General features: G+C 55.3%; 1 protein-coding gene across 2 annotated transcripts; it reads right to left on the reverse strand.

Annotated features, from left to right (window-relative positions):
* Nucleotides 1-368: 368 nt before the first annotated feature.
* On the reverse strand, nucleotides 369-19,628 carry LOC139257286 (E3 ubiquitin/ISG15 ligase TRIM25-like). Of its 2 annotated transcripts, XM_070874423.1 has the most exons (7): nucleotides 18,970-19,628; nucleotides 18,049-18,144; nucleotides 15,779-16,009; nucleotides 15,545-15,567; nucleotides 2,887-3,020; nucleotides 2,243-2,377; nucleotides 369-2,093 (listed from the first exon to the last, which is right to left on the reverse strand). In XM_070874423.1, the coding sequence occupies exons 1-7, from the start codon at nucleotides 19,528-19,530 to the stop codon at nucleotides 1,573-1,575; spliced, it is 1,701 nt and encodes a 566-aa protein (XP_070730524.1). In that variant the 5' UTR covers nucleotides 19,531-19,628; the 3' UTR covers nucleotides 369-1,572. The 2 variants fall into 2 exon arrangements, with proteins under 2 accessions (XP_070730524.1, XP_070730525.1); XM_070874424.1 differs by lacking the exon at nucleotides 2,243-2,377 and having other exon boundaries at nucleotides 18,970-19,624.
* Between the last annotated feature and the right edge of the window lie 5,108 nt (nucleotides 19,629-24,736).

Raw genomic sequence — 24,736 nt, forward strand, 5'->3', positions numbered from 1 at the left:
CTGTTTTCTCTCTCCCTCCTTTTTTAAAAAGTGGGGTTACATTGGCTACCCTCCACTCCATAGGAACTGATCCAGAGTGATTCAAAGGGACTCGAAGCCATTTAAATACATCTCTGTATATGACCGTGTCCAATGCAAATTCTGATGCTTGAAGAATGAGGATACATTTCTCTGAAGTCTCATCTAGTTCAGAGTGTGATAATGGCCAGGGCAGAATAATATACTGTAACACGGCAGTGTTAAATGTCAGAGAAATACAGGTTGCCATCCTAAAATCTCTGTCCCAAATATGCCCCTTGATCTGAGATGCCAACTGTTAGGGAATGGATGTTCTTATATATAAATTAATCAGATATTCCACGTAGTAATAGGGTTCAAAAGCATTTATTGACTTTCATACGAATTAAGCATAAAATGATCATTATTACCAATAATTACCCATATACAATGATAACTATTATTACCAATAATCACCTATATGCTTGAGACGCTTGTGGTACAAGACCAGAGAATTCACGGGGTCACAAGTTTCGAGCTCGAGGGGATCAGCTGGCCAAACCTTGTCGATTTCTGAAGTATCTATTGTAACAACCCTCTTTTTATCCCTTTCTTTCACTCTCGCTACGTGAGGGTCCACGTGTTTCAAAGTATTACTTCATCCAATTAGTCGCAGTAACTCCAGTTTTAACAAGAATAATTTCCCATAACTTGACTCACTCCCGGATTTTCCAGATCTGTGGCAGGTGCCTTTTCAAGGCTGGAACTAACAGAGAGAGTTTTGTGGCCTCTCCTTATCAGTGAAAACTCTGTCGGACTGGAATCCCTTTCACTGACTGAACATTGCTCACAGAAACTCCCTGAAACCACAAGTTAATATGGAGAATTTAACTGTGATTGATGCAGTCCTGCCTGTCACTAGTATAATTCACGACTGATATTAACGCAGATGTGCTCATCACTATTGTGATTCATCACTGAGATTAAAACCACTACAATTATAGAACTAAAGTACTAAAATTCTACAACTGAAGGGGACAATCAATTGTAACTCTAGGAATTGCAGCAAACTGACCAAAAGCAGCTGTGTTTAGCGTCAGTGACAGACCCTTACAGAGAAAAGCACAAAGACCCCACGGATCCTTAAAAGCAGCAAGGCACCAAGCTCCTGACATCATCAGAGGGGGGGGCCCGGGTATGACATCATCGGAGGGAGGGACTCGAACGTGACATCATCAGATGGCACCGGAAATGGCGTCATTGGGGGTGGGACCCGACTTGAAAGCATCAGAGATGCAGACCCGGAAATGACATCATAGAGGGGCAAGGCTGGAAGTGACATCGTCAGAGGGACAGACCCGGAAGTGACATGCCAGAGGGGAACAGGAAATGACAGCATTCCAACCCACCTCTACCGACCTAGAAGTGACATCATCAGAGCCACAGTTCTGGAAATGACATAATCTGTGACCCCAACCCGGAAATGACCCGTTGAGGAGGGCCACCCGAAACCGGAAGTGACATCGCAGTATCCCCGAAACCGGAAGTGACATCACCGAGTCTCCGATATCGGGATTAATTTAACAGTTTTAGGGATTTGTTTCCACAATAAAATGCTGGAAACACGGGTTCAGTGAATGTGGTGTAAAATGTGTGTAAATGTGTCAGTGAGTCAGTGACCTGGTGAAATGACACAGTCCCAGCCTCGTAGTCCAACTGAACCCGGATCCTGCTCCCAGACCGGAAACCTCGGAGATCAGTGAACCGGGAATTGTGCCAGGCATAGAGATAATCACCCCAATAATGTAAACCCCAGGATTTACTGCTGCCCCCAAGGTAAGACCCTTCCCCCTCCCTCTCTACACTCCCACACACAATCCCTATTCCCCAGCGATTCCCATCAGTCTCCACATCCCAGGAATGGGATCCTGAGGAGAAGCTCTGGGAGCAGAGGACTTGGGGATGGTCTATAAACCTCTCTGGGTGAGGTGGGTAGGGCTGTTTCTGTCCAGTCCGTGTTACTGATCTCAGATCATCAGACAGAACCAAGTCCCAGTTTGCTGTCTTTGGATCCAGGCCCATCGGTGACCTTTGCCCTGGAGAGGAGAGAAGAGATTGGTCAGAGAGGGTTATTCCACTCAGATCAATGATTGACAGCTGCAGGGTCGGAGTGTCAGTATTTCCCAGACAGTGCCAGCCCCATATTACCAGTCAGTGTGATCCCCGTTTCAGATTATAAACACACCTTGGGATATTCCCGTTCTCCCTCTGATCCCAGTCGACTGCTTGATGGCAATCAATGGGACAGGGGCTGCCCCAGAGGAGCTGTGTGGGGGAGGAGTTACAGTCGATGGGCCCCTGTATTCGGTGGAAGCTGGCCCTGTAAACAAAGCTCACGGTGATTGGGAATTGTGACACAGCGAGGTCCCACCTCCTTCATATTACTCGATGGGGGGGTTATATATTCCATACTTATATATTCCTACATTACAACAGTGAGTACGCTTCAAAATAGAACTCCATTGTCTGTAAAGCACTTTGGGATTTCTGAGGTTCTGACAGGTGCTCTCTAAATGCAAGTCTTTCTATCTCTTACTAAATTCTTTAATAATACTGACAGCCATTGAGGGTTGGTGTCCCTTTAAGGGCCACTCTGATTGGCAGTATGTAACCCCGCCCCTACCTGGCCCACGGTGGGTGAAGCTCTGGCCCATTACAGTGAGGAATGTTTAAAGCAGGTGTCACTGGGGACTGAGGATTAATCTCAGGCTCCTGATCCACAGACACAGGGAGCTGATATTAAAGTTTGGGATATTCCCAGTGGTCTGAACACAACTAACCCCACCTGCTCTCAGTGCCTTATATTGGAGAAAAGCTGCACCATCTTACTGATGATTCCCAGTATGTCTGAGTGGTACTTTTCCCATCCATTCAGCCTCTCCTGGATAAGTGGCGATATATTGGGCAGGTTCAGGGTGAGCGCTGGAACATCTGGATCTATGACTCTCTGAGTCTCCGTCACTCTGGAATGAAAGAGGAGAGAATGTTTTTATCAGTGGGACATCTCAGATCAGAAACCCAAAGGGGATCGAGTGATCAGTGCAACAAGCTGCCCCTCTTCTAATGCTCGGACTGACACCCCGCAGCAACCCATCCTGAAGATGGCAGAATCCCGGGATTTGCCGTCTCCCTACATTCACACTGATCTCCACACGTGCAGTGGGATCCTGGTTTGCCGCCATTTCAGCTCAGTTTGTGATTTTCAAAGCCGTCTGTGTTCAGTCCAGTTTCTCTGTACTGGAGCCTCATCTTTCCATTATTGATCATTATTATTATCCCGAGGGTCTCCAGACTGTGCCCCCCTCTCTGCAGGAACACACTCACTACAATCATGTGAAGTGAGGAGAGGAGAAGGAACGGCCTCCCAGGGACCTGGGGTGGGTGGAATTCCCTCACAGTCGTTTCGATTTTAACCTCGCGCCCCCCGACAGGCGGGAGAGGGTCGCGGCTTAAAACATCAGAGTGACTATTTCCACCGTGTTGTTTCTGCGCCTGTGTCCTCTGGACTCTGCCCCCGACGCCTTTCGCACAGGCGCAGACTCCTCGGCCCTGGAACCGGAAGTGGGCCCCACAACGAGCACGTTGTGCTGCTGTGCTGCTGATCTTCTGACGGGTCAGTATAGAGGCCGCTGCTCAAACATTTCCTGCCGCTGAAGCCTGGGGCTGGATTTGCTTCCAGCTGTTGCATTATTGGGAACATTTTCGTGGCCTTCTGTAGGAGGAGAAACATCGGCAGTAGTGTGAGAGAGAGATAGCGGGGAGAGAGAGACAGACACGGGGAGTGACAGAGAAAGGATAGGGGGGGGGAAGAGACATGGGGGGGTTGAGATAGACACACAACATGGGGGTGGGAGAGAGAGACACGGTGGGGGACAGAAACACACGGGGGGGAGTGACAGACACAGGGAGGAAGAGAGAGACACGTGGGAGAGAGAGACAGAAAGAACGGGGGTGAGGGAGAGAGACACGTGAAGGAGGGGAAGATAGACCCTGGGGGGGAGGGGGGGAGAGAAAGAGAGGCACTGGGGAGTCGTGCAGCAGGGGAGTGAGACATAGGGTGGGGTGGGGAGGAGATAGAGACACGCGGGGGTAGAGAGAGTCATGGGGGGGGAAGATAGAAAAAGGACAGGGGGACAGAGAGAAACATGGGGGGGAGAGGAGGGGAGACATGGGGGGGAGGGGGAGACACGAAGGGGAGAAAGACACGGGAGGGAGGGGGAAACGGGGGTGGGAGAGAGAGAGCGACAAGAGGGAGGGGAGAGAGAGAGACAAGGGGGTGGGAAAGAGAATGATGGGGTTGGGGGGGGGAGAGAGAGAAAGGTCGGAGGTACAGAGAGAGAGACGGTGGGGGGGGGGGAGTGTTGAGAGAGAGATGAGGGCGAAGAGGGAGAGAGAAACACGGGCCGGGGGGGGGGCGAGAGAAACACGGGCGGTGGGGGGGGCGAGAGACACAGTGGGGAGAGAGACAGATAGGACAGGGGGTACAGAGAGAGACGGGGGAGGGGGAGATAGACACGGGGGGGATGGGGAAGAGAGAGAGGTGGGGGTGGGGGGGAGAGAGAGAGAGAGCCGGGGGTGGGGGAGAGAGAGAGAGAGACACTGGGGGAAGAGACTGGGGTGACGGGGGTACAAGATACAGGGCGGTGGGGGGAGAGAGACATGGGAGGGAGCGAGAATTATGGGAGGGGGGAGAGAGAGAGAGAGAGAGAGACAACTGGGGGAAGAGACTAGCCGGGGGGCAGAAACGGGGGGGAGAGAAAGAGGCACGGGATGGGCGAAGGGGAGAGAGACATGGGGAGGAGAGAGAGAAAGGACAGGGACACAGAAAGAGATGGCGGAGAGAGAGAGAGACAGGGGGGAGGGGGAGAGAGACACGGGCGGGTGGGGGGGGGAAGAGAGGCACTGGAGGAGAGATAGAGATACGGGGACAGGGGGGAGAGACAGGTGGGGGGGGGTGATGGATGAAGAGACATAGGGAGGGAGAGAGCCACAGGGCTGGGAGAGTCATGGGGTGTGGAGAGAGCGACATGGGGGTGGGGGGTTGATAGAGAACGACTTGGTGGCGGGGAAAGAGAGAGAAAGGACGCAGGGGAAGAGAGAGAGAGACACGTGAGGGCAGTCGGGGAGGGAGAGAGACACACACTCAGGGTTGGGGGGAGAGAGAGACACATACACAGGGGAGGGCAGGGCGGGAATGGGGGAAGATACACAGAGAGGGGGAACAGGTAGAGAGACACGAGGGCAGAGATAGTCATGAGGGGGGGAGAGAGAGGAAAGACGGTGGGGGGGACGCGACAGGAGAGAGAGACATGTGGGTGGTGGGGGGGAGACAGACACGGGGACAGGGGTTGAGAGAGACGCGGGGGGGTTGGAGAGAGATCGACATGGGGGCAGAGGGGGAGAGAGACATGGGGGTGGGCGACGGAGAGACCTGGGGAAGAGAGAGAGACATGGGGGGGGTGCGAGGGATGAGTGGGGGGGAGAAAGAGACACGGGTGGGAGGGGAGAGAGACATGGGCAGGGGTTGAGAGAGATTCGGGGCGGGGGATTGGAGAGAGACACGCACATGGAGGGGGTGGCGTGGGGGGCGAGAGACACGGAGGGGGAAGGAGAGAAAGGACGGGGGGGACAGAGAGGGAAACGGGGGTGGGAGAGAGAATCATGGAGGGGGAGAGAGAGACGGGGGTTGAGAGAGAGAGAGATGGGAGGAAGAGAGAGAGAGTATGTGGAGAGAAAGAAACACGGGGCGGAGGGGGGGCATGAAAAAGTGCGGGAGGGCAAGAGACACGGGGGGGGGAGAGACACGGGGGGAGAGAGACACGGGGGGGGAGAGAGAGACATGGTGGGGAGAGAGACATGGGGGGGAGAGAGACACGGAGGGAGAGAGACACACGGGGGGAGAGAGACACGGGGGGGGAGGGAGAGAGACACGGGGGGTGGAGAGAGAGAGAGAGAGGGTGGGGTGGGGGGGGGAGAGAAAGAGAGAGACGGTGGGGTGGGGGGAGAGAGAGAGAGAGAGAGAGAGAGAGAGCAACATGGGGGCAGGGGTTGAGAGAGACACGGATGGGGGAGAGAGACAGAAAGAACGGGGAGGGGGAGAGAGAGACACCTGGAGGAGGGGAAGATAGACCCGGGGGGGGAGGGGGGAGAGAGAGAGAGACACTGGGGGGTCGGGCGACGGGGGAGTGAGACACAGAGTGGGGTGGGGAGGAGATAGAGACACGGAGGGGGGGGGGTGGAGAGAGACATGGCCGGGGGGGGGGGGAGGGAGTCATGGGGGAAGATAGAAAAAGGACGGGGGGACAGAGAGAGACGGGGGGAGGGGAGACAGGTTGTGGTGAGAGAGAGACACGGGGGTGGGTGAGAAAGCCATGGGAGGGAGGAGGAAATGGGAGTGGGAGAGAAAGTCATGGGGTGGGGGGAGAGAGAGAAAGATCGGAGGGACAGAGAGACAGGGGGGGATGAGAGAGAGAGACACGGGGAGGAGAGAGAGAGACGGTGGCATAGGGGGAGAGAGTGACATAGTGGTAGGGGTTGAGAGAGACAAGAGGGAGAGAGAGAAAGACATGAGGAGGAAGAGAGAGACATGGGGGTGGGAGAGAGAGTGATGGGGTGGGGGAGAGAGAGAAAGGTCGGGGGGGCAGAGAGAGACAGAGTGGGTTGAGAGAGAGATAGACACGGGGGAGGGGAGAGAGATGGGGGCGAAGAGGGACAGAGGGAGAGAGAGACACGGGGGAGAGAGAGAGACACGGTGGGGAGAGAGAGACACGGGGGTGGGCGAGAGACACGGTGGGGAGAGAGAGAGACACGGGGAGAGAGAGAGAGACGGTGGGGTGGGGAGAGAGGGAGAGTGACATGGGGGCAGTGGTTGACAGAGACACTGGAGGGGAGAGAGAGAGAGAGAGAGAGAGAGGGAGACACTGGGGGGTCGGGCGGTGGGGTAGCGAGACACGGGGTGTGGGGGGGAGGAGATAGAGACACGGCGGGGGAGGGAGGGTTGAGAAAGACACGGTGGGGGAGAGAGACAGAAAGGATGGGAAGGGACAGAGAGAGACGGGGGAGGGGGAGAGACACAGGGGGAGAGAGACACAGTGGGAGGGGGGAAGAGAGAGAGAGAGAGACGGGGGTGGGGGTGGGGGAGAGAGAGAGAGACACTGGGGGGTCAGGCGGCAGGGGAACGAGACACAGGGCGGGGGGGAGGAGATAGAGACACGGAGGGGGGGGGGGTGGAGAGAGACATGGCCGGGGGGGGAGGGAGAGAGTGTCATGGGTGGGGGGGGAAGATAGAAAAGGGACGGGGGGACAGAGAGAGAAAGACGGGAGAGAGAGAGGCACGGGGTGGGAGAGCGACATGGGAGGGAAAGAGAATCATGGGGGCGGGCAGAGAGAGACACACATGGGAGGGGGGAGAGAGAGAGAGACAAGCGGGGGAAGACTGGGGGAGGACAGAGACGGGGAGAGAGAAAGAGACACGGGACGGGCAGAGGGGAGAGAGACATGGGGGAGGGGGAGAGAGACACGGGGGGAGGTGAGAGACACTGGAGGAGAGATAGCAATACGGGGGGGAGAGACAGGTGGAGGGGAGGGGTGGGGGTGGAGGAAGAGACATGGGGGGAGAGAGCCACGGGGATGTGTGTGTCATGGGGTGGGGAGTGACATGAGGGCTGGGGGTGATAGAGAACGATTTGGTGGCGGGGAAAGAAAGAGAAAGGACGGGGGAAGAGAGAGAGAGAGAGAGACACGTGAGGGTGGTCGGGGGAGGGGAGAGACAGACTCAGGGAGGGGGTGAGACACACTTGGGGAGGGGAAGAGGGAGCGACGGCGGGGGAGAGAGACACGGGAGAGAGAGAGAGATGGGGGGGGGAGAGAAAGAGAGCGAGACACACACAGGTGAGGGGCGTGGCGGGTGGGGAAAGATACACAGAGAGGGGGAAGAGGTAGGGAGACATGGGGGGGGAGAGAGAGAAAAGATGGGGGTGAGGTGGGGCAAGAGACACTCGAGGGGAGAGAGAGACAAGGCGGGGGGAGAGACTGACACGGGGGCAGGGGTTGAGAGAGATACGGGGGGGATGGAGAGAGATCAACTTGGGGGCAGAGAGACACGGGAGGAAGAGAGGGACGCGGGGGGGGCGCAGAGAGAGAGATGCAGGAGAGGGGGGAGAGAGAGATGCAGGGGGGTAGATATTCACGGGAGTGGGGGAAGAGAGAGACACGGGGTGGGCAGAGAGACACAGGGTGGGCAGAGAAACACAGGAGCGGTGAGGGAGATATGGGAGTGGGGAGAGAGACACATGGGAGCGGGAGGAGAGAGATACATGGGGGGTGTTAGAGAGATACGGCGGGGAGAGTCATGGGGGGGAAGAGAGAGACATGGGCGGTTGGGGGTGACAGCTAGAGGCAAACGGGGGGAAAGAAAGACACGGGGGCAGAGGGTGAGGCAGACACGGGGGCAGGGGGAGAGAGAGAGACATGGGGGCAGAGGGGGAGAGAGAGATATGTTGGCGGGGATAGAGAGAGACACACACTCAGGGTGGGGTGGGGGGGATGTATGAGGCTTGGGGAAGAAGAGGGAGACATGTGGGGGTGAAATAGAATGACATGGGGGAGGGGAGAGAGAGACACACACTCGGGGCAGAGGAGATGGGAGGGATGTCGGTGGGGGGTGGAGACTGAGAGAGACACGAGGCGGGAGAGAGAGATGGGGGGAACAGAGAGACACTGGGAAGGGGAAAGAGAGACACGGGGGGCATGGAGAGAGGCACGGGGGGGAGCGCAAGACACGGGGGGAGCGCGAGACACGGGGGGCATGGAGAGAGACACGGGGGGAGCGCGAGACACGGCTGGGCATGGAGATAGACACGGTGGGGGGGGGGCGCGATACACGGAGGCATGGAGAGAGACATGGCGGCGGGGAGCGCGAAACACGGGAGGGGGTGGGGAGAAAGACACGGGCATGGAGAGAGATGGGGGTGGGAGGAAGAGACACGGGGAGAGAGATACAAGTGCGTGGAAAGAGACACGTGGAGGGGGAAGAGGAAGAGAGGCACGGGGCAGAGATCGTCATGGGGTGGGGAGAGAGACGGTTGGGGCGGAGGGGGGAGGGACTGACATCGGGGCAGGGGTTGAGAGAGACGCGGGCGGTTGTAGAGAGACCGACATGGGGGCAGAGGGTGAGAGATGCAGGGGTAGGAGAGGGAGAGACCTGGGGAAGAGTGAGAAGTGCGGGGGGGGGGCGGGGAGAGAAACATGGGGGGGAGGAGAGAGATGGGTGGGGGGGAGGGAGAGAGAGAGAGTGAGAGACAGACAGTGGCGGGGGGCGAGAGATGGGTGGGGGGGAGAGAGACACAGTGGGGGGGGAGAGAGACAGCATGGATGGGGAGCGAAAGACATGGGGGAGAGGGGAGACAGACACGGGGGAGGGGGAGAGAGACATACACATGGAGGGGGTGGTGAGGGGGGGCGAGAGACATGGAGGGGGGAAGAGAAAAAGGACGGGGGGACAGAGAGAGAGAGAGACGAGGGAGGGAGAGGGGGAAACGGGGGTGGGAGAGAGAATCAGGGAGGTGGGGGGGGAGAGAGAGTGATGGGGGAGGGGGAAGAGAGATGGGGGGGCGGGAGAGAGACATAAGGGCAGGGGTTGAGAGAGACATGGTGGGGGGAGAGAGAGAGAGACAAGAGGGAGGGGGAGAGAGACATGGGGGGGGATGGGGAGATGGACCCTGGGTGGAGGGGGGGAAGGGGAGATAGACACGGGGCGGGGGGAGGTGAGAGACACGGGAGGAGAGATAGAGATACGGGGGAGGAGAGACAGGTGGGGGGGGAAGGGCGGAGGAAAAGACATGGAGGGGGGAGAGAGCCATGGGACTGGGAGAGTCTTGGGCTGGGGAGAGAGCGACATGGGGGCGGGGGGGGGGGGGGTGATAGAGAACGACTTGGTGGCGGGGAAAGAGAGAGAAAGGATGGGGGAAGAGAGAGAGAGAGACATACATGAGGGTGGTCGGGGGGAGAGAGAGACACACTCAGAGTGGGGGGGGGGGAGACACGCACTCGGGGAGGGGGGGAGAGAGAGACACGGGGGGGGAGAGAGAGAGACACACACAGGGGAGGGGGAGAGGGAGATACACACTCGGGGAGGGGGTGAGGGGGAAAGACACACTCGGGGAGGGGGTGGGGGGGGGAGCGGGAGAGGCGGCGGGAGATGGAGACATGGGGGAGAGAGAGACACGGGGGGAGCGGAAGATAGAGAGACATACACGGGGAGGGGCGTGACGGGGGGAAAGATACACAGAGAGGGGGAAGAGGTAGAGAGACACGGGGGCAGAGATAGTCATGGGGGTGGAGAGAGAAAAAGGACAGAGGGGGGAGGTGGGGCAAGAGACACGCGAGGGGAGAGACATGGCAGTGGGAGAGACTGACACAGGGGGGGGATGGAGAGAGATCGACATGGGGGCAGAGGGGGAGAGAGAGACACGGGGGGGCGGCGGGAGAGAGACAAGGCGGGTAGAGAGAGACACAGGGTTGAGAGAGAGACACGGTGGCGGTGAGAGACACGGGGAGAGAGAGGCACGGTGGGGGGCGGGGGAGAGAGACACTGGGTGGGGGAGAGAGACACGGTGGGGGGTGGGGGAGAGAGGCATGGAGTGGAAGAGAGAGTCATGGAGGGGGGAGAGAGATTGACATGGGGGCAGAGGTTGAGAGAGACACGGGGGCAGGGGGAGAGAGACACGAGGGAGGGGAGAGAGAGAGACGGGGGAGGGTGAGAGATCGACATGGGGCAGAGGGCGAGAGAGAGTGACATGTTGGCGGGGATAGAGAGAGACACACACTCGGTGTGGTGGGGGGCGGGGGAGAGAGACATGGAGTGGGAGAGAGAGTCATGGGGGGGGGAGAGAGAGTCATGGGGGGGGAAGAGAGACACGGGGGGGGTGGGGGGGACAGCTAGAGGCAAGGGGAGGAGAGAAGGACACGGGGGCAGGGGGCGAGAGACACGAGGGAGGGGGAGAGAGAGAGACATGGGGGAGGGAGAGAGATTGACATGGAGGGCAGAGGGGGAGAGAGAGTGACATGTTGGCGGGGATAGAGAGAGACACACACTTGGTGTGGAGGTGGGGGGGCGCATAGGAGGCTTGGGGAGGAAGAGAGAGACACGGTGGGGTGAAATAGAATGACATAGGGGAGGGGCGTAAGAGAGACACACAGGGGAGGGGGAGAGAGAGATACACACTCGGGGTAAGGGAGAGGGAGGGGCAGTGGTGGGGGGGGGGGAGACAGAGAGAGACATGAGGAGGGAGAGAGAGAGACCGGGGGGCGGGGGGGGGGGGAACAGAGAGACACAGGGGTTGGGGAGAGATAGACACGGGGGCGGGGAAGCTCGAGACACGAGGGGCGTGGAGATAGACACGGGGGGAGCGCGAAACTCGGGGGGGCGTGGAGATAGACATGGGGGGAGTGTGAAATATGGCGGTGGTGGGGAGATAGACACAGCGGGGAGAGAGAGAGACAAGTGGGGGAGAAACATGGAGAGAGAGACACGGGGGGTGGGGATTGGAGAGAGACACGGTGGAGAGAGAGACACACACACATGGAGGGGGGGGAGGGGGGCGAGAGACACGGAGTAGGGAGGAGAGAAAGGACAGAGAGAGAGACGAGGGAGGGAGAGGGAACTGGGGGTGGGAGAGAGAATCATGGAGGCGGGGGGAGACAAGGAGGGTTGAGAGAGACACACGAGGGAGGAGAGAGAGAGATGGGAGGAATTGGGACCGAGGGAAAGAGCCACGTGGTGAGAGAGAAACACGGGGCAGGGGAGGGGGCAAGAGACACGGTGGGGGAGAGAGGCTCATGGGAGGGAGTGACAGACACGGGGGAGGGGGGAGAGAGAGAAACACTGGGGGGTCGGGCGATGGGGGAGCGAGACACAGGGCGGGGTGGGGAGGAGATGAGACACGCGGGGGTGGGGAGAGACAAGGGGGGTAGAGAGAGTCATGGGGGAAGATAGAAAAAGGACGGAGGCACAGAGAGAGACGGGGGGAGGGGAAACGGTTTGTGGGGGGTGGGGGGTGGAGAGAGAGACACGGGGGTGGGGGAGGGGGAAAGGGGGTGGGAGAGAGAGTCATGGGGTGGGGGGGAGAGAGAGAGAAAGGTCTGGGGGACAGAGAGACGGGGGTGTTGAGAGAGAGACATGGGGGAGGAGAAAGAGAGAGAGAGAGAGAGAGAGATGGGGGCAAAGAGGGACAGAGGGAGAGAGAAACACGGGGCGGGAGGGGCGAGAGACATGGGGGAGGGAGAGAGCCACGGGGCTGGGAGAGTCATGGGGTGGGGAGAGAGCGACATGGGGGCAGGGGGGTTATAGAGAACGACTTGGTGGCGGGGAAAGAGAGAGAAATGACGGAGGGGAAGAGAGAGAGAGAGAGACACGTGAGGGTGGTCGGGTGTGGGAGAGAGACACACACTCAGGGAGGGGGGAGAGGGAGACACACACTCGGGGAGGGGGGTGGAGAGTGAGAGACACACACTCGGGAAGGGGGGAGGGGGAGGCACACACTCAGGGAGGGGGGAGAGGGAGACACACACTCGGGGAGGGGGGAGAGGGAGACACACACTCGGGGAGGGGGAGAGGGAGAGGGAGAGACGGCGGGGGAGAGAGACACGGGGGGAAAGATAGAGAGACACACAGGGAGGGGAGTAGCGGGGGGGAAAGATAGACCGAGAGGGGGAAGAGGTAGAGAGACACGGGCAGAGATAGTCATTGGGGAGGAGGAAGAGAAAAGGTGGCGGGGGGTGAGGTGGGGCGAGGGACTCGCGAGTGGAGAGACTGACACAGGGGCAGGGGTTGGAGAGAGATCGACATGGGGGCAGAGAGAGAGAGAGACACGGGGAGGGTGGAGAGAGAGACACGGTGGGTGGGGAGAGAGAGACACTGGGGAGTGGGAGGAGAGAGACACATGGGAATGTTAGAGAGATATGGCGGGGAGAGTCATCGGGGGGAAATAGAGAGACACGGGGGGTTGAGGGGGGGGGAACAGCTAGAGGCAAAGGGGGCGCGGGAGAAAGACACGGGGGCAGGGGGAGAGAGACACCGGGAGGGGGAGAGAGAGTGACATGTTGGCGGGGATAGAGAGAGACACACACTCGGGGTGGGGGGGGGAGGTGATGGGAGGCTTGAGGAGAAAGAGAGAGACATGGGGGGGTGAAATAGAACGACATGGGGGAGGGGGAGAGAGAGACACACAGGGGAGGGGGAGAGAGAGACACACACTCGGGGCAGGGGAGAGGGAGGGATGGCGAGGGGACGGTGGGGGGGAACAGAGAGAGACACGAGGGGGGAGAGAGAGAGAGAGAGAGAGACACACACACGGGGAGGGGCATGGCGATGGGGGAGAGATACACAGAGAGGGGGAAGAGGAAGAGAGACACGGAGCAGAGATAGTCATGGGGGGGGAGAGAGAGAAAGGACGGGGGGACAGAGGGAGACGGGGAGTGGGGGGGGAGAGAGAGAGAGACACGGAGTGGGGGGGGAAGAGAGAGAGACATGGTGGGGGGGAGAGAGAGAGACATGGTGGGGAGGGAGAGACTGACACGGGGGCAGGGGTTGAGAGAGACGCGGTGGGGTTGTAGAGCAATCAACATGGGGCAGAGGGGGAGAGAGACACGGGGGTATGAGAGAGAGAGACCTGGGGAAGAGAGAGAGATGCTGGGGAGGGGGGAGAGAGAGACACGGGGGGGGTGCGGAGGGGGCTGCTGAGATGGGTGGCGGGGAGAGAGAGACACGGGGAGGGGAGAGAGAGACGGAGGGGGAGAGAGACACGGAGGGGGGGGAGAGAGACGGAGGGGGAGAGAGAGAGACACGGGGTGGTGGTGGGGAGAGAGAGAGAGACACGGGGTGGTGGGGGGGAGAGAGAGAGACACGGGGTGGTGGAGGGTGAGAAGGATACACACACATGGCGGGTGAGAGAGAAGAGGGAGAGAGGCATGGTGAGAAAGGGAGAAAAAGGGCGGGGGAGAGTGACACAGGGAAAGAGAGAGAGAGAGACACAGTTGGGGGGGAAAGAGAGCGACATGGGGAGGAAGAGAGAGATACGGGGGGACAGAGAGACACGGGGGGGGGCGGAGAAAGACATGGGGGGTAGAGAGAGACACGGGGAGGGGATGATTGAGAGACGGGGGAGAGAGACACGGGGGTGGGAGAGAGAGAGACACGGTGGGGGTGGGGGGGGGCAGCTAGAGACAGGGGGTGGAGAAAGATGGGGGGCAGAGGTTGAGAGCGACATGGGGGAGGAGGGTAGGAACACATGGGGGGGAGGGAGAGACGGTGGTGGAGTAGAGAGACACGGGGGGCAGGGGGAGAGGGAGAGACATGGCAGGGTGAGACAGAGACACACGGTGAGGAAAGAGAGCCACATGGCGGCAGGGGGGAGAGAGAGACGGGGGAGAGAGAGAGACGGGGGGGCGGGGGGGAGAGAGATGGCGGGGGGGGAGAGAGACGGGGTGGGGGGGAGAGAGACACGGGGGGCGGGGGAGAGAGAGACGGGGGGGTGGTGGGGAGAGAGAGACACAGTGAATGTTTTATCAGTGGGGACATTTCACATCAGAAACCCAAAGGGGATCGAGTGATCAGTGCAACAAGCTGCCCCTCTTCTAATGCTCGGACTGACACCCCGCAGCAACCCATCTGGAAAATGGCAGAATCCCGGGATTTGCCGTCTTCCTGCATTCACATTGATCTCCACACGTGCAGTGGGATCCTGGTTTGCTGACACTTCAGCTCAGTTTGTGATTTTCAAAGCCGTCTGTGTTCAGTCCAGTTTCTCTGTACTGGAGCCTCATCTTTCCATTATTGATCATTATTATTATCCCGAGGGTCTCCAGTCTGTGCCCCCCTCTCTGCAGGAACACACTCACTACAATCATGTGAAGTGAGGAGAGGAGAAGGAACAGCCTCCCAGGGACCTGGGGTCGGTGGGATTCCCTCACTGAGTGTCCAGGGACACTGACATGACTGGGACATCTCAGCACCCACTCATTTCTCGGTTCGTGGATAGAATGAGCCAATCACAACACATTTTACTGTCACCCTGACACTGGGACCTGCCCCTCTCCTCATTCTCCATGGACTGGTTGATAGAACAAGCCAATCACACAGCACTTACTGACCCAATGGAATAAAGCTGTCACTGACACACATGGAGCCTTTAGGAAGCCTCGGTTAGATACAGGTCACTGCAGTTTTCTCTCTCTCTCACTTCCTGTCTAACAGCTTCCTGAGAAGCTCGACACACCGATGGAACAGCCCATGTCACTGCCATTTCCCACAGGCTGCCTGAGCCAAGAACCCCTCAGACCCCAGTTACACATCACTCAATATTCCCACCATTTGAAAGCTCCTTATCTGGGAAGGTTTCCAAGCCGTGATTCTACTTTCACTCTTCTCCCAGATACAGGTGAAGGTTCCCTATCAGCAGCAGGTAGTGTGTGACGGAGAGGGACTTACCTGGAAAGGAGCTGCTTCGAGTTCTGTGAATAAAGAGAGGAGATCAAATCAGTCAACAAACAAACCAACACCCAATGGAAGCAAACGGTGAATTTGGGATTGAGAGCAAAGAGTTCAGTGTGTAACAGTAGGTGGGGCCAGTCCCCAACAATCTTCAAACAATTCAGCCCTCACACCAGCCTCACAGAAAGGCCCCATTCCCCAGCCATGGCCCTGTTTATATTGAAGATGTACCTGAAGAAAGGAGAGAGGGTCCCTCTGTAGCAGACTCTGGGTTTCTCCATCTATTAATGTAATCTGTTCCATCCTCTTGTTTAATGCTTCAGAACAGCTTCTAATCTGTGCGAGAGCTCGGAGCCCCTCCTCATCGATCAGTTTCAGTGCGTATTCTTCATCTTCTTCCAGCTGTCTCCTCCATTCAGAGAAGCTCTTCGATAGCTTTCCTTTCAGCTCCTTGATTCGTGTCTGAAACCCAAACCAATTCTCATTACAAACGGCCCTTCCACACAGTGTTACCCTGAGCACACGGCACTTTCCAGGGACGGGACAGTTTGTTTAGATCACCACTCGATCACCCGTTAAAGATAGACAAGCAGTGGGGGTGTCTACTGGCAGTGGGGGTGTCTACTGGGAGAGGAAACAGATTTTAACCAGTGTTACCTTGAGCCTTGAGCCTAAAAGAAGGAGCGCTGTGTTTAGACTGTGTGTGGCACTGCCACCTGGGCCACCCACACCTGGAGTGATGGCAACAGTTTTGGTGCCCACACCTGGTGAAGGAGATCGAGACTCTGGAGAGGACGGGGCCAGAATGACACGTAGTCTGATGGAGTTTAGTTCTGAGGATCGGCTCCAAGAGGTCGGGTGATTTAGAGAAAGGCAGGCCGAGAGGGACTTGATTGAGGTGTTTAAAATGATGGAGGGATTATTGGACTCACTCGTTGAGTGAGGCACTGGAGATGGATCGGGATGGTAGGACTAGAGGGCCTGTGTATAAAATCCATAGGCACAGAGTTAGGTTAGAGGCCAGAGCCCTCGATCTCTGGACAGACTCCCTGAACATGTGGTGGGTATGGAGTCACTACCACTCTTTAAAAGGGAGCTGGGGAGGAATTTCCCCGAGCTTATCCTGAATTGGCTGCAGGTGTTTATTCTCTCTCGGTTTGCCTTTCCCAGGTGAGTACATGGTTCGGGGTGGATCAGTGGTGTGTGTGATTGAACCCTGTCTGCATGGGGCTGGCTCGCTGGGGCTAATGGGCTTTTCTTCCTTTTCCTTTCTATGTTCCTATGATACAGGCTTCAGGGCAAGTCTTCACCTGCCAGCCTCTGGCTGTGTGTGTCTCAGTAAATCCAGTGCCCAAGTGATGTAATAATATTCCCTGGGAGGGGCAGGTAGAGTTAAGCAGCTCCCCTCACATCAAACACACGGGAACTCCGTGTAATCAGTGACACGGCCCCAAAACAAAAAAAAACAGTTAAATCAAGTGCCCCCGATCTTGGGGACACTCCAAACACTTATCACGGCCCTTTTTATATTTTTTTTGTATTTTGTTGTGGTTTTTTTGGGCCCTAAAACTGTAAATTTACAAGTGCCCCCTATCAAAGGGGAGAGGGATCTAAAACCCGGCAATTAAAGCAAATTAAACTTGAAAACATATAAAATCAAATTAAAATTTGGTTGCCGGGGGTAATAATGCACTTCAGTCCCTCCGGCGCCCACCTCTCGCGGAAGGCCGCGAGCGTACCGGTGGACACCGCGTGCTCCATCTCCAAGGACACCCTGGCCCGGATGTACGCACGTAAGAGAGGCAGGCAGTCGGGTTGAACGATCCCCTCGACCGCCCGCTGCCTAGACCGGCTGATGGCACCCTTGGCCGTGCCCAGGAGCAGTCCTACGAGGAAGCCCTCGGACCTACCCGCTCCCCTCGGCACAGGGTGCCCAAAGATCAGGAGTGTGGGACTGAAGTGCAGCCAGAAATTGAGGAGCAGCCCCTTTAAATAATGAAACAGGGGCTGCAACCTCGTACATTCAATAAAAATGTGGAACACGGACTCTTCCAGGCCGCAGAAATTGCAGGCGACCTGGGAGCCCGTGAACCCGCTTAAAAATTTATTGCACGGGATTGCTCCGTGCACCACCCTCCAGGCCAAGTCCCCGATAAATAGTGGGAGGACTCCCACGTAGAGTGCACTCCATCGGGGACCCCCGCCTCCTCCGGACGGCAAGATGTAGCGCCATGGCGTGTCCGGACGGCAGACGAGGATGGCAATGTTGAGAGTGTGCAGGAGCAGCCCGTACAGGAAACCCCTCCGCACAGAACTGAAAGGCACGGAGGGGATTTCCCCGAGGCAGCTCAAGTTGTGAGGCGCCAGCTCCCGAGGGAGGTTTCGGGGCTTGACGCATCGGCCCCAACACAACCAGCCTGGTTTGGAAGCCTGTTTCTGATGTGTTCATTGACTCAGCGGGGAGACAAACCCTTTCTAAATCCAGCTCCACTTTTCCCGACCTTTATTTCAGCTTCTGATCTCCCCAAGTCTCGCTGTTTGCTGGAACAATTCTGCTGGACTCCCCGAAGCTTCTCGGTTTCTCTCTCCAATTCTTCCTGTAAAGGTAATTGGAAAACCGTTAAAACGGATTGAAACTGGAATTTAACCGGGAAATGATTGTGTTCCGTGAGTGAGCCCACTGGGGTGGAGTGAAAGTGGTTTGGGGGGGTCTCAGTATCTGGGCCCTGAGCACAAATATTGCCTTCTGTGGCTCTCAGTAACGAGGCGCTCCCTGCCCTGTATAAACTGAGTGACCACACACACACCGGCTTCTTTTCACAATGACACAGCGTGTGCTGCATTCTCACACGGACTCAGCTCCTCCATTTCCAGAATCAGCCCAGGGGAAAGGGAGACAGACTCAGACACACCAGCAGTTCTCAAACAGCAATTCCCTCTTGTTGTGAGGAACAGTTTATCTACCCACCCCCTGAGTCTCCCCCCATGGGTGTCCCTCACTCCCCCCACCGGTGATGGCCCTCTCCCTGCTGCTCAGGGGGCAGAATCCCCCAGCATTACCCAGGGCTACAACATGCTCTGCTCTACAGCCCTGTGTCATGGAGTGCCAGTTCTCACAGGTGCCCACACAGTGAATTACTGAGCTCTGCAGTGCCCTCCCCAGGAGGGGTTGAGTGTGGGTGAGGGGCAGTCACCCTGGGCCACTCTCACAGCCCTCCCATGCCCACCCTGTTCTCTCAGACAGACTGTAAGAGAAAGGGGAGGGAGCAAATCTGACGGACATAAAACAAACACCCAGACCTGGGACAGGAAGAAAACACTGGGCTCAATCAGCACTGTCTGCAATCAGTTCCAATTAATGTTGGTCATTAACAGGAAAACTCTCGCTCACTGTATTTAATATCAGAAATTGTGTCACTCACCTTAATTGCACTGTGTGCCTGATCCAAACTCAGCAGTGTGTGGGATTTATGTTTCCCGATTATTGTACAGGAAACACACACACACTCTGCATCATCTTTACAGTAGAACTCTAGGATCTTCTTATGGTCCGGACACTGCCTCTCCGTAAGGTCAAACACAGGCTCGATGAGGGTGTGATCTTTGTAGGCCTTTTTCTGTAAATGTGGCTTTAAATGAAGGGAGCAAAACGATATTTCACATTTCAGACACGTCTTCACAGCTTGAGATGGATTATCATCACAGTATTCACACATGACATGGGCTGGATCAGCAGGAGGCTGTGATCGGTTGTAATTTTCCACGATATTACACAACGTGAAGTTTTTCTCCAGACTGGGCCTGGGGTTGAATTTCCTACGACATTGAGGACACTCAAACCCTGCTGGGCCTGCTGTCTGGGCCCAAACTCCCTCAATACATTTCACACAGAAACTGTGCAGACAAGGTAATCCCACAGGATCCTGGTACACATTGAGACACACAGCACAGGTTAATTCAGCCTCTAAAGCTTCAAGCTCCATTGTTACAGCTCCTGAAGTCGTTTCACGCAGTGTCGGAGAGAGTGAAGAACCAGAGCAGGAAGTAAAATACTGATAAACAAGCAGGGAGTGACAATGTTAGTTTCACTTTCATGACTCACTTTGGCTGAAGATCAACCTTTCAGGCCTGCAGTAGCAGTTCCCAACCACAATCAGAAAAACAAGATTATAATTTTACAATCTGGAGCAGAATACAGCAAGCTGGGCTCAGTAAACACAGACCCAAAACTGATCAGCTCAGACCAGACCCAAAATAGTTTAACACAACATAAGAAATAGAAGCAGGAGCAGGCCATACGGCCCCTCGAGCCTGCTCCTTCATGCAATAAGATCATGGATGATTCGATCATGGACTCAGGTCCACTTCCCCGCCCGCTCCCCATAACCCTTTATTTCCTTATCGGTTAAGAAACTGTCTATCTCTGTCTTAAATTTATTCAATGACCCAGCTTCCACAGCTCTCTGAGGCAGTGAATTCCACAGATTTACAACCCGCTGAGAGAAGAAATTCCTTTTCATCTCAGTTTTAAATGGGCAGCCCCTTATTCTAAGATTAGGCCCCCTAGTTCTAGTCTCCCCTATCAGTGGAAACATCCTCTCTGCATCCACCTTATCAAGGCCCTCAATCTTATACGTTTTGATAAGATCACCTCTCATTCTTATGAATTCCAATGAGTAGAGGCCCAACCTACCTTTCCTCATAAGTCAACCCCCTCATCTCCGGAATCAACCTAGTAAACCTTCTCTGAACTGCTTCCAAAGCAAGTATATCTTTCATAAATATGGAAAGCAAAACTGCATGCAATATTCCAGGTGTGGCCTCACCAATACTCTGTATAACTGTTGCAAGACTTCCTTGCTTTTATACTCCATTCCCTTTGCAATAAAGGCCAATATACCATTGGCCTTCCTGATCACTTGCTATACCTGCATACTAATCTTATGTGTTTCATGCACCAGGACCCCCAGGTCCCGCTGTACTGCAGAGCTATGCAATTTTTCTCCATTTAAATAATAACTTGCTCTTTGATTTTTTTCTGCCAAAGTGCATAACCTCACATTTTCCAACATTATGCTCCATTTACCAAATTTTTGCCCACTCACTTAGCCTATCTATGTCCTTTTGCAGATTTTTTGTGTCTCCCTCACACAATGCTTTTCATCCCATCTTTGTATCGTCAGTAAATTTGGCTACATTACACTCAGTCCCTTCTTCCAAGTCGTTAATATAGATTGTAAATAGTTGGGGTCCCAGCACTGATCCCTGCTGCCCCCCACTAGTTACTGATTGCCAACTGGAGAATGAACCATTTATCCCGACTCTCTGTTTTCTGTTCGTTAGCCAATCGTCTATCCATGCTAATATATTATCCCCAACCCCGTGAACATAAGAACAAAAGAAATAGGAGCAGGAGTAGGCCACCTGGCCCTTCGAGCCTGCTCCGCCATTTAATAAGATCATGGCTGATCTGATCATGGACTCAGCTCCATTTCCCTGCCCGCTCCCCATAACCCTTTATTCCCTTATCATTTGAAAATCTGTCTATCTCCGCCTTAAATATATTCAACGACCCAGCCTCCACAGCTCTCTGGGGCAGAGAATTCCATAGATTTACAACCCTCTGGGAGAAGAAATTTCTCAGCTCAGTTTAAATGGGCAGCCCCTTATTCTGAGACTATGTCCCCTAGTTTTAGTTTCCCCTATTGTAAAACCCTGTCCCCTCAGTACAGATTCACACGAGGCATGTAGTGAAGTCAAGGTCACTCTGGACCTGCACCTTTATTTCACAGCTCTGGAATGCTGCACTTGCCTGAGACCTGTCCTTATATACCTCTCTCTTGCAAGTGCACCCCTGGTGGTAAGGTATGCTGGTGGTTACAGGTCATATCTCATTACAGTCATGTATAGCATGTTAGGATACAGTTATATATAATAATGTAAGATACATGACATCACCCTCCCCCAAGGTCTTATTGTCTTTATAGGTTCAGTCTCTCAGGTGGTCTACGCTCTCGCGTGGAGCGTCTGAGTTGTGGTTCAGTTGTTTGCCTTGGTGTCTGTTTTTCTTTGGGTGTGGTTGCTGGTATCTCGCCTGGGCTGTCTGTTTCGATTGGTGTGATTGTTGTTGACTCGCCTGGGCTGCCTGTTGGGATTGCCCTTTCCTCAGGTTGTTCCCTCTGTCTGTCCACCAGGTGTGGTGCGAGTTCCACATTGTAGTCTGCCTCTGGTTCCGCAGTGTTGTTGGTAAATCTGCTTTTGACTTGGTCTACATGCCTCCGTCAGGTTTTGCCATTGTCCATTTGTACTACCAGTAGCCTGTTTCCTTCCTTGCCCGTTACTGTCCCTGCAAGCCATTTGGGACCCCTGCCATAGTTTAGTACAAATACTTTGACCCTATCTCATTCCATCTCCCCCTCGAAAATCCTGACATGGTACTCAGTCAGCTTACGGCGCTTTGCCTCAACGATTTCGTGCATGTCTGGGAGGATTAATGAGAGCCTTGTTTTTAAAGTCCTTTTCATCAACAGTTGCGCCGGGGGGGGGGGTCCCAGTCAGTGAGTGCAGACGAGATCTGTATGCCAGCAGCAGTCGCGACAGGCGACACTGCAGCATGGGACCTTGGATTTTAAGCATGCCTTGTTTAATGATTTGCACTGCTCTCTCCGCCTGGCCGTTGGATGCCGGCTTGAACGGTGCCGTCTTGACGTGATTTATGCCGTGGTCAATTATAAAGTCTTGGAATGGTGAAGCACGGACCATTGTCACTGACCAATATGTCAGGGATTCCGTGCGTTGCAAACATGGTTGCGAGGCTCTCCACAGTGGTGGAGGTTGTGCTCGAGTTTAAAATGGTGCATTCGATCCTCTTTGAAAATGCATCTACAACTACGAGGAACATTTTGCCCATGAATGGGCCCACATAGTCTACGTGCACCCGTAGTCTCCCTGGGGGCATTGCTGAGTTGGGCACAAATGGTGCACCTTCGGACACAGAGCTCCAAGTCCACGTCAATACCAAGCCACCAGACGTGATATCTGGCTATGGCCTTCATGAGAACGATCCCCGGGTGCTCGCGGTGGAGCTCCCGGACAAATGCCTCTCTGCCTCGCAGAGGCATAACTACTCAGTTGCCCCACATCAGGCAGTCTGCTTGTAGTGATAGCTCATGCATGCGCCTATGAAAGGGTTTGATCTCCTCGGGGCAGGCATCGCGAGCCTCTGCCCAGTCACTGGTTAAGACACATCTTTTTACTAAGGACAACGTGGGGTCGCTGGCCGTCCAGGCTCTGATTTGGCGAGTCGTCATGGGCAAACCTGTGGACTCAAAGGCATTGATTGGGGCCTGGGTGCCAGGCGAATTGCTTCTGTTTTGGACTCTGTTGGGCGGATTCCATCAGCGGCAATCCTTCTGCCCAAAATTTCAACCTCGGGTGCGAGAAACAGGCACTTGGATTTCTTGACTCGTCGGCCTACCCGATCCAACCGCTTTCGCACTTCCTCCAAATTATGGAGATGGGAGTCGGTGTCCCTGCCCGTGATAAGTATGTCGTATTGAAATACATCCGTCCCCGGGATGGACTTGAGCAGACTCTCCATGTTGCGCTGGAATATGGCAGCTGCCGACCTGATGCCGAATGGGCATCGATTGTACATGAAAAGGCCTCGATGTGTGTTGATGGTGGTGAGTAGCTTGGATTCCTCGGTCAATTCTTGCATCATATACGCAGATGTGAGGTCTAATTTTGAGAAAAGTTTACCTCCAGCCAATGTGGCAAATAAGTCCTCCGCTCTGGGCAGCGGGTACTGGTCCTGTAGGGAGACTCTGTTTATGGTAGATTTGTAGTCCCCACAGATTCGTACAGATCCATCAGGCTTCATGACTGGGACGATGGGACTTGCCCAGTCGCTAAATTCCACATGTGATATAATGCCTTCCCGCAGAAGCCGGTCTAGTTCGTGTTCAATCTTTTCCCTCATCATATAGGGTACAGCTCTGGCCTTGTGATGGACCGGTCTAGCATCCTGTGTGATGTAGATTTTGACTTTGGCCCCTTTGAAAGTGCCCACACCTGGCTGAAAGAGATGTTCAAATTGCTTTATAACTGTTGAGCAGGAGGTCCGTTCCTCTAATGACATGGCATGGACATCATCCCACTTCCAGTTTAGTTTTGCCAGCCAGCTTCTCCCCAGCAGTGCTGGGGGGTCTCCGGGGACAATCCACAGGGGAAGTCGGTTCCCTGTCCCTTTGTGTGTGACAGAGAGCATGGCGCTGCCGAGGACTGGTACGATTTCTTTGATTTCGGTTCTTAGTTTGGTGTCGACCTTGTGAGTTTTGGTCTGTCTCTTTTATGCGGCCACAGTTGTTCAAATTGTTGAACGCCCATGAGAGATTGACTCGCTCCCGTATCCAGTTCCATGTTGACAGATATCCCGTTGAGTAGGACCCTCATCATTATAGGAGGCGTCCTGTTGTAGGAGCAGCGGCCATTGATCGTTTTGACCCATCAGTGTCCCGGGTACTGTCCCCACCATCTTCCGGTCCGCTTTCCGATCCATCCGATTCGTATACCAGCCGAGCTGCCGTTTTTTTGCACCTGCGGGCCAAATGCCCTGTATATTCACAATTTCTGCAAACAGCTGAAATCGACATCCCCTTGACGAGTGTCTACCCCCACACCTCCAGCACAGACCTGTTCCATTGTTCAAAGTGTTCCAAAGAATGAGCTGCGTCTGGCTGATCTCTCTTGAGCTTCTCTCAGTTTGTAGTTGATTGCTCGCATTGTGGGTTGGCGAGGTGTGAACGGCCGTTCCTGTGGCCCTTGATGGCTTCTGCCTGCTGTCGAGAGCCTGTTCTCCCGGTTTTGTCTGTGTGTGGGGGTAGCAGCTTATTTAGTGCTGTGAACTTCTTGTTCCGATATTTCGTTAGTTGCCGTACCTGCATTGTAAATCAACCTCGTTTCTTCTTCCCCTACCAAGAATGTCTGTGCAACCAGTGCTGCTGCCTCTAAGGTCAGGTTCTTGGTCTCTATGAGCTTTCGGACTATGCCTGCATGGCCTATTCCTTCAATGAAAAAGTCTCTCAGCATTTCTCTCCTCAGTTCATCGGAGAACTCACATAAACTAGCCAACCTCCGAAGTTCCGCCACGAAGTCGGTATGCTCTGGCCCACACAGCGTCTGTAGTTG

This window comes from Pristiophorus japonicus, unplaced genomic scaffold (genome assembly GCF_044704955.1).
Source record: "Pristiophorus japonicus isolate sPriJap1 unplaced genomic scaffold, sPriJap1.hap1 HAP1_SCAFFOLD_814, whole genome shotgun sequence".
In the NCBI taxonomy this organism is placed as follows: domain Eukaryota; kingdom Metazoa; phylum Chordata; class Chondrichthyes; family Pristiophoridae; genus Pristiophorus; species Pristiophorus japonicus.